This window comes from Andrographis paniculata, unplaced genomic scaffold (assembly GCF_009805555.1).
Source record: "Andrographis paniculata isolate CXL003 unplaced genomic scaffold, ASM980555v1 Contig58END, whole genome shotgun sequence".
NCBI classification, from domain to species: Eukaryota; Viridiplantae; Streptophyta; class Magnoliopsida; order Lamiales; family Acanthaceae; genus Andrographis; species Andrographis paniculata.
The window spans coordinates 1,454,944-1,469,573 of NW_026137593.1; the positions used below are offsets into that span (position 1 = coordinate 1,454,944).

A 14,630-nucleotide genomic window follows, 5' to 3' on the forward strand; every position below is an offset into this window, starting at 1 on the left:
ACAATAGGGGCGAACAGTGGGGGTGAGAACCCTTGAAGCTACAAAGGGGACTGATGGGTCAGTTCCGTCGAAAGAAAGAGCAGGGACATATTGATTGGTCATTTGCGGAGGATATGCAGAAAACGAAAAAGAAGAGGTTTTGGAGGATATTCGATGGAGAGAAAATGAAGGATTTCAGAATTCTGAATGCGTGAATATGGAAGGGTGAGAGAAAGGTTTTTACATAAACCCCACGATGTGACATAAAACAGTGTAATGATAGCACTGTGCTACAAACCCCTAAACGTCACATCTCACACAGTCCGAGAAGTGACGCTTAGGAGTTGGGCGGGAGGAGGCAAGTTGTTGAGTAAGGAAAACCAATGTGTAGGGTTTTTCGAGAATAGGCTTATAAATTAGACTATGGGTTTGGGTATAGGCCCAATGGTCGAGGCGTTATTAAGAAAATGGGCTTTTTCGGGAGAACCTATGACTAGGTGATCGGTGGATATAGAGGTCGGACAAGGAGAAGTCGGACGAAGGAAAGAGAGACAATAGGCATTTAGGTCGGTTGACATGGAGGTCGGACAAAGGGAAGTCGGGCGAAGAAAGATGAGGCGACCGATGCGGAGGTCGGACAAATGGAAGACGGGCAAAGGGAGATGAAACAGTGGACGTGCAGGTCGGATGAAAAGCAGTTCCAAGGCGGTTGGAAGAAGTTACAACTGGCAATCGGATATGAAAGCATGATCTGATAATGACATTTGGGCAGTTGACATGTTTTTTTAAATAGGTCTTTTCACGACCTAAAAGCGGCATCTTCAATCGACATCAAATTCAGTGAATTTCTTTTGGGGATCATCCTTTTACTTTTACAGTCTGTAGTATTTCTTTTCAATTTTTCTTATGTATCGTACGGTATTCTTAATCTCAAGTATTTATTTTATCAAATTCGAAGATAATTTCTATTTTCAGATTTTACTTTTTATTGTTGAAGATCTGCATCAACAGTATTAAGCTGAATGGAGAATAAATGGGCACTCATAGGCTGCCCACATTTTTCAGAATTGGTTTTTGGAGTAATTGTTTTCTTTTAAATTATTGTAAGCTAGTTGTTGGGTTAGAGTATGGAAAAAATGTGTCTAATTTCTACTTTGATTGCCATTTTTCCTGCGCCTGTGTCTATATACTTTAATATTCTGTTTACTACGTTTGGTATCAAAGCCACGTATGCCCAAATACCTTCAGTTTAAGCTAATGTCGATCGTTACTTAAGGTCCAACTGTGAAGAAAGTCGGTGGAGTGTCCTTTGCCTACCCGCAATTAATGACAACGAGTTACACAACGTGGGCGATAAAGATAGAAGCAATTATGGAGGCTCAAGGTGTTTTGGAGGCTATAGCACCAGCAAAAGAAGAATAGGTTGATATAAGAAAGGACAAATCGGCGAGGATAGTCCTTCTTCAAGCGCTCCCAGAAGATTTTCTTTTGCATGTCGCAAAAGAAAAAACAGCGAAGGGGGCCTAGAACAACTTGAAGACCAGATTCGTAGGGGCGGACTGTGTCCAAGCTGCGCGTTTACAAACACTCATCAAGAGCAAGTTTCATGCAATGCGAAGGAAGGAAGGTGAGATGATGGACGAGTACGCTGGGCGTCTAAAGGGAATGTCCACAAAATATTCCGATTTAGGAGCAACGCTTGGCGATCCGGATATGGTGAAAAAAAATTTGACACTGTGCCTGATCATTATTATCCAATTATTGCCAACATTGAGCAGTTTTGCGGTCTCATCACTATGCCATTTGAGGAGGCAGTTGGCCGACTTAAAGCGTTCAAGGAGCGCACTCTTCTACGTGCACCACCTAGTAGTAATGGAAATGGACAACTCCTACTCACACAAACTGAAGGGAAGTTACATCAAACAAATAAAGAAGATGGCGCACCACCCAATTATAAAGGAAAGAACTCTCACTACCAAAAAAATTGTTTTCTATTACGGCCGGAAAATCGTAACAAAAAGCCATATTTCGTGCAATTTGCGCATTTGCTACGCCTTTGTTACGACTTTTTTCCGTAATGTGTACTCGCGTAACGAATGTTTTTTGCCACGCCACTTTTCGTAACTATTACGATCGGTCAACGCTCCCTGAAGTATGGTATTTGTTACGATGTTTGTTACGAATTTTCTCTCGTAACGAAAGGTAGATCCTTCCGCGCGTGTGGCAGGACTTTTAGTTACGGTATTTGTTATGGAAGTTCCTCGCGTTACAAGTGTTTTCCATTGACCGGTTGTCAGAACTTGGTTTTTGTTACGACTATTTGTAACGGCATTGAACCCCGTAAAAAAAATATTACCTACTTATAGTCACGAAACCGTCTGTAACAACAAATATCTAAAGACCACTTTTTGTTACGATTTTCTGGCCTTTTGTTACGGAAAAATAGCGTATTGTGAAAAACAGGGGGTACGCTGCAATTGAAATTGTTCGTAACAAATGGACCTGCTGTGATGCGTATGATACGAAAATAAATTACGAATACAAAGATTGCTATAAACATCATCATCATTACGCCCCGCGCAAACATTAATTCATATTAAAATCTGAATTCCATACCTACCAACAAAGTAAAGCAACCCATAGAACAAGCCTACTAGTATCTACACATCAACAACCTGTTCCGCAAAACGTGCTTAACAGTTCAAACACAAGTAAACAACGCAATAAGCAAATACGGTTATCCATCAATCCCATTAGGCACATTTTTCACCATACGAATTCAAACCACAAAGGTCTACGCATCAATTCCAGACATAGTTCAACAAAAACTCAACACAATCCATCCAAAGACAGGTTCGACATTCAATCCATATGACAAACGGGGCAATTAACATGGGTGTATCGGTACCAACATTTCAAGCCCGGCGCATGAGCTGCAATTGCCAACACAGAGATTACTTTAAGTCATAATTCTTATAAATTTCGGAAGGCAATACAAGAAAGGTATTAAAGTAGATCCTTACGTCCTTGTAGCTCCACTCAATAGGATCTTCGCCGACGACATCGCGAAGGGTAGTCGCCCCAGAAATGGTCGGCAAAATAAGGGGTGTGTCCGGGACTGACGCGGATGTCACGAAGACCTTGACCAAGGAAAGTGTGTCACCTACAGCATTCACAAGAGCAATTTTTGATTACATTCAAGCATATATATCAACAGACGTTCGAACTGTATATATAACATGTCATAACACAGACATTATAAGTGTAATACTTTGGAACTAGAACAAGAGGAGTACGTACATTCAGACATGTCGTACAGTACATGGTATTACATTCACGAGTTAGGTAGCGAAGCACATTATACCCTAATTTCCTATGTAATTGCAGCTTGATCTTTAAACCAAACATCCTTCAATAAACATGGGTCGTCATAATAGCAGTTATTTTACCACCCCTACATTAACAGTCTACATCGCTTTGGAAATCCACGGATCGTATCATTGTATACTTCTACACTTAGTGAATCCATGCTAATACGCAATATGAGGCCTGAACAGTCACGAAAACCTACGATATCTCGCTGAGGCATATTAAAAGTTTAATTAAACATCCTCAAAGATACCGGACCAACCTGGCCCAGGGGGGCAGAGCAGAAGTCCCTCTGCAACAACTTTTTTCTCACCGGTGCGGGAAAATAGAAGCACATGTGTGCCGACCTACAACAGACAGGGCATATGAGTTGGATAAGGTAGTACGCAGTCAAGAGTAGCCTAAATTAGACACTGCACTGATTTCTAAGAAACTCCAGGGCGTCACGGAATCATACCGTCATGCTTGGCTCGGACACAGGCCTGGGAATCTCAGGGACTGAATCAATACGAGATGTGCCCTATCATATAACATGCCGATCATGGTAAATTCCTTCGCCATCCAAATCTCATGGGATACTCATACCAAACAGGTCAGGGATTATGAATACTTACTGCCTGGCCAGTAACCGCTCCGGAGTTTCTGTGCATAAATGCATACACATCAGCCTTGATGGTTTTGAACTCATCCATCATTGCCTTCAGCTCCTCCATTCCATTCTGTAGTTGTTCCCACCCATGCTGGAATGCTACACTGTCTGTTAAACCAGTTGACTCGCTGCGGGGATGAGCTGAACTTGCCGCACTGTCGACCTTTGACCGCTTCTTAATCTTTCCCCCAAGGGCCCGTCGGTACAGAGTCTCCCGAACAGAGGGAGTCCGCCCTTCAGGGGGAACCTTGTTTAGCTCATTCTGTAAATAAGTCTGCATGAAAGATTTAAGTGAGGCCGAACTTGCTCTTGTTGTTAGAGATGTAAATACTGACTGAATTGTAACTAAGGTGGGAACGAATTTATTCTACCAATATCTCCTCGGTTTCTTGGTCATCCTTTCCCTTGCCTTGTGTGCGACTGGAAATCCAAATCTCCAGATTGTCGGGGTCCTTCCCCTTTGCCTTGATCTGCAGCAATACAAGGCCTTCTGTCATCGAAAACATAATGAAATACAGGAGAGGAAAATATGGGGATGGAGCATGACATGACTAATTACTTAATTGTAATAAAAGGTACCTCCTCTGCCAGAGTCGTGAATGACTTCCGCCCAGTACGATGTGGAAAGCTTCTTTTCGCTACGTTCGACGCATTTTTCTTGGATTGAAGCTACGTCAGTCAAAGTTATTTAGTTCTCAGTCCATGCCCGTGCAGATTTAACGTATATTAATTTGGCATGTCCCTATGCGTACCTTCACCTTCTCGTCGCGCCAATACTCAACCAACTTCGGCCACTGATCGGGCACAATCCTGCTTGAGGGAACCTTCTTCAGTGCTTCTTCATCGTCCTCGATCGGATTGAAGTAAGTTGATTTGATGCTGTATTTCCAGTGCCTCCAAACTTCCCTTAGGTCAGCCAAGACCACTTTCTCCGCTGAGTCTGGTAATCCGCTGTTACTCTGGAATGCCGTTTCACACGGTTTCCACCAGGTCCGGAGAAGATGGTAGGGCCATATATAAGAATCTATATGAAATAAAAGAACTTTCAATTTAATGAAGTTTGCATCACCTGAACCTCCATCCATGCACCCTGTCTCTTCGTCTCCGGTATCTCAGCGAACGTGGGGTAATGTAGAGGAAGTCGAGCTCCGTTGCGTGCAATGACCCCAATGGCTGTCTTGTACTCGTTTACGTCGGGTCCGACGATGCTTTTACCATCCGGCGATGTGAATACAAGCATCCTGTGATCTTTTCCCCATCCACGCGGCATTCGTGCCGCCCCTCTTCCCTGCTTTTTCTTTGACGAACCAGCTGACACAAACAGGAGATTACATGTTCTAATAAGGATATTACATGCAAAATATGAAGTCACTATGTAATCGGTAATCTTTGAAGGCTAATTTCCAAACCGTCGTGCGATGTCATCTCGTCCAATGGTGCCATATTGCCCGCCTCTGTTCCTGTCAGCAGAGTGGGGTCGGAGCCTGGCCCTTCATCCAAGAGTGGCATATCACTCTCTGCAGTCTCCATGTCCTGCGTCGGCGGAAGTGTCTCGTCATCTGCTTGTGTGGGGGGGATTGTATCATCGTCATCCTGTGTCAGTGCCGTCGGATCAAAAAGTGATGGAACATCCCTATCATCATGTTCCTGTTGGGGTTAACAGTGTCAGCCTATTGTAGTGTTATACTGAGAGTTCAAATAAGGACATGCTTTCGGCAAAGGAACCACATTACCTCCAAAGGGCCCTCTGAATCCTGAAGCACTGCCCTTCGAGTGGAAGATGTTGGCTTCATGCTTTGACCACGAGCATCGCGCTCTTTCTCCCACTCTGATGTGATGGACCGGAGTCGCTGGAGCAGTGGCGAGACCCGAGATCCCTTCCGTTTTGTCACTTTCTTTGTGGGATTGCGGATGGGCGATGGATTCCTGCTTGCGGGATGAGTTGCCTCTAGGGGGCTGTTACGTGCGGATGCCCGGGTAAAACATCTTGCGGGAGAGACTGCCGGATCCTGTGACCCTCCAACGGCACCACGTTGAGATTTGCCCATAACCTGCAAGACACCAGTGTTAGTTGGCAGTATGAAAACGTATATTAGGAGAAAATCAAAACACGTTTGTCATATTCTGATATTAATCAACATAAATTCAAGCATGATGGTAGCTCATCCAACACTAAACATACATCCGAAAGATTCCTACCTTCTAAATCATAAAAAATATGAACAAAAAAACTAGGACAGAATGAAGGTTAAACAATCAAGCTACTACATTTCATTAAAAAGATATATAATTGAAAACACAACAATAGGTGACAAGTAGAAAAACAAGAAAAACTCCTCGGCCCACTTAAACATATTACCCTACCGTACAACTATATCAAACATTCAATTGGAGAAAATAAAATTTAAAAATGAAAGAAATTGGATGGAATGAATATAAAAGATAATTTTTTTTTAAAGAACCTCTTTAATTAAACTAATATATACTAAATATATATATCACAAAATTATCTATATATCTTATATATACATAGGAACGCACAGACCCAAACTAAAAGAAACCTACCAAATCCAACCATCCAAAGCCTAAACATGATTACAAAAACCATAAAATCCCAAGCAATTCGGCAACTCAAGCCATACCAACCTCCCACAACTAGACTAGATTAACAACAAACCCACTCCTTGAGAATAAATATCTCCTATAACCAATATTGCACCAATCATCCAATCCATGATCTCCAAACCGCAAACTCAAGCGCAAGGATATAACAAGCCACCAACCAAAAGGAAGAATCAACCAAAGATCACACCTGATATGTTCAATCCTCAATGCAAAGCCAACAATAAAAAAATCTACCTCCAAGAATCAAAACTATATGTGAAATCCCATGATGAGAACTAAACTCACAATATCAAAACCAGAGATGAACTTCCACTGCACCTGCCAAAGGAAACAACAAATCAAATAATGGACTGCTTGGATCAATCCAGCCTCCAATTCCATGACTTAAAGAAGCATCAAAATCAAATAAAACAAAAGTCACCAGCAACTCAGAGTTGAGGAGAATACCAGTCTAGATAAAAAAATAATGAAGTGGAATATCAAATGGATGCATAAGAATCCAAGATTCTTCCTTCAATGTTGCACACCCGAAAAACCATGCTGCCAACACCAACTCTGCACACCCCTCGCACTACTCAGTTACCTGGATGACTGTCAATCAAAATCTGATTTGAATAACTTGCCCATGCACCAACCTATTCGATCAAAGACAAACTACCATACACCAATATCAGCCTCCAACTCCATGACTTCAAGAAGCACCAAAATAAAATAAACAGAAGTCATTGGCAACTCAAAACTGAGGTTACTACCACCCAAGATATATGCATGAAACCAACACTTTCCAAGAATGATCACAACCAAATCGAACACAAATCACAACCATCTCACCAAAATTCTCACAATCTAGAGTGACTCAACTGCCACACACAAACAACAAGAAGAGCAACAAAGGCCAACAACCAAAACAAAATGCAGACACCAAAATAAAACAAGCCAGGTGAATGAGACATAAATAAACCAGAACATAGATTAATTGAATCATCAACCACAATCAATTTAAAGCTGAAAATTGACTCACAAGGCTGATGTAAAAATACTTAGAGAAAAATGTTTATGCTCGTTCTCTTATCTTAACTTTTCCAAATTTGCTTTGCTGGTCTAAACCTTCTTCTTTTTAATTTAGCAAACTCCTATCCAAGAAAATAAATATATATATATTATATTTCAAACCTATGGAAGCTACCCTGTAAGAACTGAAGAAAAGAGGAAAAATGCTAGAAGACAATACATGTATAAAGAGAGTAACAAATATAATTCAATAAAAGACTTTAATTTGATGCCATATCACAAGTAAGAAAAAGGCCCGTAGCGAGCTGATTTATTTTGTTATCCAATAAGAAGCCTACAATTTTATCAACTCGGAAGATATATAGAGTTGGTTTTGGATCAAGGGGGAAGAAATTAGCCGAATGAGCAATTGATCGAGCAGGTGGAGTGCAAGCTGAAGAGGCAGTTACGGAAGGGTAAGTTTGGGGATGGAGAGAATACCTACCAAATCAACCCGAACTTCATACTCAACTAACTAGTCAACACCATCAACACCGATGAAAATGAACAATAATGTACATAAAAATGGGGAAACAAATGAGAGGACAAATGACACTTATAGGGCTAGGAGGGTGAGGACACCTTCGCCGTCAAGGGGATAGGTGACCAATTGTCCCTGAAGAGGCATTGGAGATGGCGATTAAAAGTCATGACACCATTGTCGGCGCTCGACTCATAGGGCGAAGGATAGGGAACCTTTTTGATTCTCAAAACTATAAGTGAATCAACCATAACAGATGGTCAACAAAATCGAAGGACATATCGAGTACCAAAATAAGTTGGTGGTGGCTCCTCAACTCAACAGTGGTGAGCTGTGACGGCTGACGAACACCTTCGATTTCACCGGAAGGATGTAGGGCTTCGAAGTCGCAATGTCTATGAAGATGAGTGGAATAATTTTTGAAAGTGTGAATATTGTATAACTGAGGATATAAAAAGCATATGTTATTTGTTTTTTTTAATTTATTTTAATATAATTAAAATAAATAATTTTTTTATTAATAAAAATCATTTTTTTTCCTTTTCTTTAAATTTATTTTAATATAATTAAAAAGAATAATTTCAAAAATAAATTTATACACCATTTGTTACGAAGCACAATCGTAACTAATGTTATTTTGAACAAAGTCTACCAACTTCGTTTTTGTTACGGATTATTTTGCGTAATTAAAGAACCAGAAACGTTGACCAAGATAATATTTTTTGGTAACGGAAGTTGTCGTAACAAAAACCATTATTTGTTACGATGTTATTGTAACGAACCGTCAAGCCGTGGCGAAAGTCCATTTTTTTGGTAGTGTCTTGTGGGTGGAATAATGGTTGTGGTCGGGGTGGACGCGGTCGTGGAAGAGGTGAACATGGCGACCTATCATGCAATCATGAGGCAAGAGGCCGTGGCTATGATAAGAGCTGCATCAAGTGCTTTAATTGCGAGAAAATGGGACATTATGCGTCAGAGTATTGGAGCAAGCCGCGGGAAGTGGAGGTGAATTTGATACATACCGAGGAAGAAAATCTCATTCTCTTGTTTTCGGCAATTACAAAACAACATAAACCAATTTCCCAAAATAAGGTTGAATGTGCCGACAATCCCGTGGCAGACACGTGATACTTTGACAATGGTGCAAGGAATCATATGACCAGGGAGCGGAAACACTTTCATAAACTATATGAGTCGGTCAAAGGGCTTGTGAAATTTGGTGATGGATCCACAGTGCAATTCAAAGGAAATGGATCCATACTCTTCCCATTCAAAGGAGGCGAGCAACAACTTTTCACCGAAGTTGTGGCCAATTAGCTGAAGGGGGGAGCAAAATTTTTAAGGATGGAGAATTTTTGCGGATGTATGATTCAATTGGGATCCTGCTCATAAAAATCAAAAGGCTTTCCAATCGGTTGTATAAGGTTTTGACAACATCATGTGCTCTGGTTTGTTTGCTTGCAAATATCAAAGATAAAGCCTGGTTGTCGCATGCCCGACTCGGATATATTAATTTTCAATCCTTAAAGATGCTATCTCAGAAGGAGATGGCAATTAGAGCGACACGTATCTCTCATCCCAACAAGTTGTGCCAAGGTTGTTTGGTGGCGAAGAAAACGAGAGACCCCTTTCCACAATGAACGAATTATCGAGCCAAGAAGCCTCTTGAATTATTACATGCCAATCTTTGTGGCCCAATTGCACCATCAACACCAACTGGCAATAATAATTTTCTGCTTATAGTTGATGATTATTCGAGATGGATGTGGGTTTTTTTTTTTATTAGATTGAAAGATCAAGCATTTGGGACGTTTAAAAAATTCAAGCAACATGTGAAGAATATGAGCGGATACCGAATAAAGACGTTGAGGATTGACCGGAGAGGTGAATTCTTGTCCAATGAATTCACCAAATTTTGCAAGGATGCAGGCATATAACGACATTTGACCATGCCATACACTCCATAACAAAATACCGTCGTAGAACGCAAGAATCGAATGGTGTTGGCAATGGCGAGATCCCTTCTAAAAAGAATGAATGTACCCGGAGAGTTTTGGGGGCAGGCAGTAAGGCACGCCGTTTACATCTTGAACCTTCTACCCCCACGAAGTCGCTAGAGGAGTGCACGCCATATTAAGTTTGGTTCGGTAGGAAGCCAAACCTCTCCGATTTAAGGGTGTTTGGGTGTATCGGTCATGCTAAGGTGACAATGCCGCACCGGAAAAAACTCGATGATAGAAGTGAGTCAATAGTTTACTTTAACATTGAAGAGGGTAGCAAAGCACATCGGCTTTATGATCCTCGACATGGAAAAATCATTATAAGTCGAGATGTTAAATTCGAAGAAAATTCTTAGTGGAATTGGAATGCAGGTTCGGACAATAGTGAAGACCCTCATTTTTTTGTGCAAGAAATTTTAGTTCAAGGACCAATCATAGAGCCAATGGATAACCCAATGCCAGCCGCACAAAGGAACGAGCCAGGATACCACCAGCAATTATTTAAACACCACCAGCAACTAGTTCGCCACCATTAGCAGCTATTTCAGCAGGTCCAGCATCTGTTTTGCCACCTTCAGAAGGGAGCGCAAGTAACATTGATCATATACCTGTTCAGAATTTCAAGCCGATTGAAAAAGTTATGAGGAATGCCATACAAATTGATTTTCATGAAGACGATGAGACCGGCGAGCAGCTTCTGCTTGTTGAAATGGATGATCCGTATAATTATCGGGAAGCTGCTGGGATATTTGTTTCGAAGGAAGCAATGGTAAAGGAAATGGAATCAATTGAAAAAAAAAAAAAAACTTGGACACTCTCCGTGTTGCCACTGGGCACAAAGCTATTGGAGTGAAATGGGTTTACAAAATATAAAGGAATTCTATTTGAGAGTTAGTTAAAAATAAGGCGAGACTCGTTGCAAAGGGGCATTTCCAACAACATGGTGTTGATTATGAAGAATTTTTTGCTCCCGTGGCTAGGTTGGATACAATTAGAGTGATTCTTGCCATTTTGGCTAACCGTGGATGGCAAGTACACCATCTCGATGTGAAGTAAGGTTTCTTGAATGGTGAGCTCGATGAAGAGGCATATGTAGCTCAACCCGATGGATTTTTTGTTAAAAATAAAGTGCATCTTGTGTACAGGTTAAACAAGGCACTAAATGGCATTCGACAAGCTTCATGAGCTTGGAATATTCGATTGGACAGAAGCTTGAAGGAGCTCGGCTTCACTAAATGTGCATAAGAGGCCGTTGTGGACACCCGAGGAGAAGGTAAAGCAGGTATAATTGTTGGTTTTTATGTTGATGATCTTATTGTGACAGGAGTGAATGTCGATGAGATTCATTTGTTCAAGAAAAAATGATGTCGGAGTTTGAGATGAGTGACCTTGGATTACTCGCACTTTATCTCGGAATTGAGGTGGTACGACAAGGAAAAAATCAGATTGTTCTCAAACAAACTTTATATGCTAAGAAGGTGTTGTCTCAATTTGGAATGGTGGAACGCAGTGCCACCAAAATACCAATGGAACATAAAGTGCAGCTTCACAAAGATCCCAAAGGAGAGCCGGTTGATGCAACGGAATATCGACGGATGGTTGGTTGCTTGAGGTATTTGTTTCATACCCGTCCAAATTTATTATTTGCAGTAGGGATGGTGAGTCGGTTAATGGAAAGACCCACGATCATTCATGACAAGGCAATTAAGCAAATTTTGAGGTACTTAAAAGGTACACTTCACTTTGCTCGTGTACAAGAAGGATGTACTCAAAGAAGTGATAAGTGGGTACATAGATAACGATTATTCTGGAGACGTGACTGATAGAAAGAGTACTAGAGTACTTGGAATTCTTACAAACAAAAAAAAGTGGCCTTATAATCTTGTGAAGCTGAATCTATGGCAGTTTCAGCAGCAGCTTGTCAAGCGTTATGGCTTAGGAGCATGTTTGGGGAGTTGACGAATCAAGAACTACGACCTGTGAAATTATTTGTTGATAACAAGTCAGCCATCACTTTGATGAAAAATCCTGAATTTCATGGCTGAAGTAAACACATTAATACAAGGTTCCACTCCATTCGAGAATGTATTGAAGGAGGATATGGGAGTCAAATTTGTAGAGGAGCGACAACTGCTGGGTGCACGGGACTTTCCTTCATGCCAAGATTAAGGGAGGCATGTTAGAATTAATTATGTCATGGGAGTTGCAATATTAAGTTGAATGGTTCGTGTGTCATGCAGTTTTTATTTGTGTGTTTAAGGAGAAAAAAATGGCATTCATAGGCTGCCCACGTTTTTTCAGAATTTATTTTTTGGAGTAATTGTTTTTTTTTTCGGTTTTCCTTTAAATTATTGTAAGCTAGTTGTGGGTTAGAGTAAGGAAAAAATCTGCTTGGAATGCATTTTTCCTGCGCCTGTGTCTATATGCTTTAATTTTATGTTAGAATTAGGTATGGCTGCCACAAATCATCTACTGAGGTGAATTTGATTCTTTTAGTGAAATTATCTACTTGAGTTGGTGAAATAGATATTGTTTATATTTATGTTGGATATCAAAGAATGTGTAAATTTGTCAAAATCTTATTACATGCTGTCAATAGATTGAAATGGTCGGATTCATAGTAATATGCCATCAAACCCAAGTCCTTCATCTCAAATTCTCCAGTCATCTTTCTTTTAAAATCTTCAATCAGCAGCTAGTTACTTCATGTGAATATTAAATCATCCACATATAAGCACACATACACAATTTCTCCAGATTCATGCTCGTTCACATACAGAGCATATTCATACGGGCATCGAATAAATCCATTATGCTGAAAATACTCGTCAATTCTTTTGTACCAAGCTCTTGAAGCTTGTTTTAGATCATACAGTGCCTTCTTTAGCTTCAACACCTTATATTCATGACCTTTTATCACATATCCTTCAGGTCGTTGCACGCAAACATCTTCTTCCAATGTCCCATTCAGAAATGCCGATTTCACATCCATTTTAAAAATTTTCCATCTCTAATGTGCAGCCAACGCAATGATCAAGTGTATTGTTTCCAAGCGTGCTATTGGTGCAAACACCTCTTCATAATCAATTTCAGCCTTTTGTGTGAATCCTTTTGCTACCAGCCTCGCCTTATATTTCTCCACAGTTCCATTTGCATTCTTTTTTACTTTGTAAATCCACTTGACTCCTACCGACTTTTTTCCTTGAGGAAGTGTTGAAAGTTTCCAAGTATCATTCTTACGGATTGCCTTCATCTCTTCATCCATCGCCTTCTTCCATTTTCATCATGAGCAGCCTCTTCAAATGTTATCGGCTCAGAATCAGCAATGAGACAATACATTGACAAATCTGGAACTTCCTCTATTTCTGCATAAATATCGTCTAACGTTCTCATTCTGCGAATATGTTGAGAAGATGATCCAAGGGGCACAACTCCTTGCAATTGCTGAGATGACGCAGGTGATGCAACTCCTTGCAATTGATGAGATGACGCAGGTGATTCAAATCCTTGCAGCTGCTGAGATGACGCAGGTGATACAACTCCTTGATTTTGCAGAGAAGATTGTTGAGATGTTTGCGGAACTGCCTCTGCTGCATCTTTATCTTCACAATTCGAATCATTCACAAAAACGTAATTGAATGATGGAATAAAATTATATCTTTCATCAGAGGAAGTGTCCCAGTCCCACTTTTCATGTTCATCGAAATCCACATCTCTGCTTATTATCACTTTATGACTCAAAGGATCAAACAATTTATATCCTTTCGAATTTTCAGCATATTCCACGAAAACAAGTTTCTTGCTTTTGTCATCCGGTTTGCTTCTAACTTCATCAGGCACATGCATGTAGCATATACTCCAAAAAACTCTCAAATGTGCAATGCTTGGTTTTCTTCCACTCCACGCTTCCTGTGGTGTTTGGTTTAACAGCTTCTTCGAAGGACATCGATTGATCACATACACTGCACAAGTCACAGTTTCTGCCCAGAATTCCTTTGGCATTAATTTTGTTTTCAGCATACTGCAAACCATGTCAAGGATAGTTCTGTTCTTTCCCTCCACAACTCCATTTTGCTGTGGCGATCTTGGAACACTTAAGTCGTGTCGAATCCCTTATTGATCACAAAATTGATTGAACTGATTCGCAGTGAATTCTCCACCACGGTCAGTTCTTATAGCCTTGAGTTGACAACCACTTTCATTCTCCACGAGGGCTTTGAATTTGTTAAATGCTGAAAATGCTTCAGATTTCTACTTCAAAAAATAAACCCAAGTCTTTCGTGTAAAATCATCGATAAACAACAAGAAATGCTTGTTACCTCCAAATGAAATTGGCTTGATTGGACCACATATGTCAGCATGTACCAATTCAAGTTTCCGAGAGGTTTTCATAAAGGACTTCTTGAGAAAGCTCTTTCGGGATTGTTTGCCATACATACAACCATCACAAATTTGATTAGGATGTTGTATAGATGGC

At 40.5% G+C, this 14,630-nt stretch overlaps 1 protein-coding gene across 1 annotated transcript; it reads right to left on the reverse strand.

Moving 5' to 3' along the window:
• Positions 1-2,573: 2,573 nt before the first annotated feature.
• LOC127257697 (uncharacterized) lies at positions 2,574-6,732 on the reverse strand. The gene is made up of 13 exons (XM_051284167.1): positions 6,675-6,732; positions 6,563-6,582; positions 5,731-6,048; positions 5,407-5,644; positions 5,067-5,308; positions 4,750-4,956; positions 4,577-4,666; positions 4,369-4,467; positions 3,963-4,259; positions 3,806-3,868; positions 3,611-3,695; positions 3,003-3,142; positions 2,574-2,912 (listed from the first exon to the last, which is right to left on the reverse strand). Exons 1-13 carry the CDS (start codon positions 6,730-6,732, stop codon positions 2,895-2,897), a joined length of 1,875 nt encoding a protein of 624 aa, XP_051140124.1. The 3' UTR covers positions 2,574-2,894.
• Positions 6,733-14,630: the final 7,898 nt, after the last annotated feature.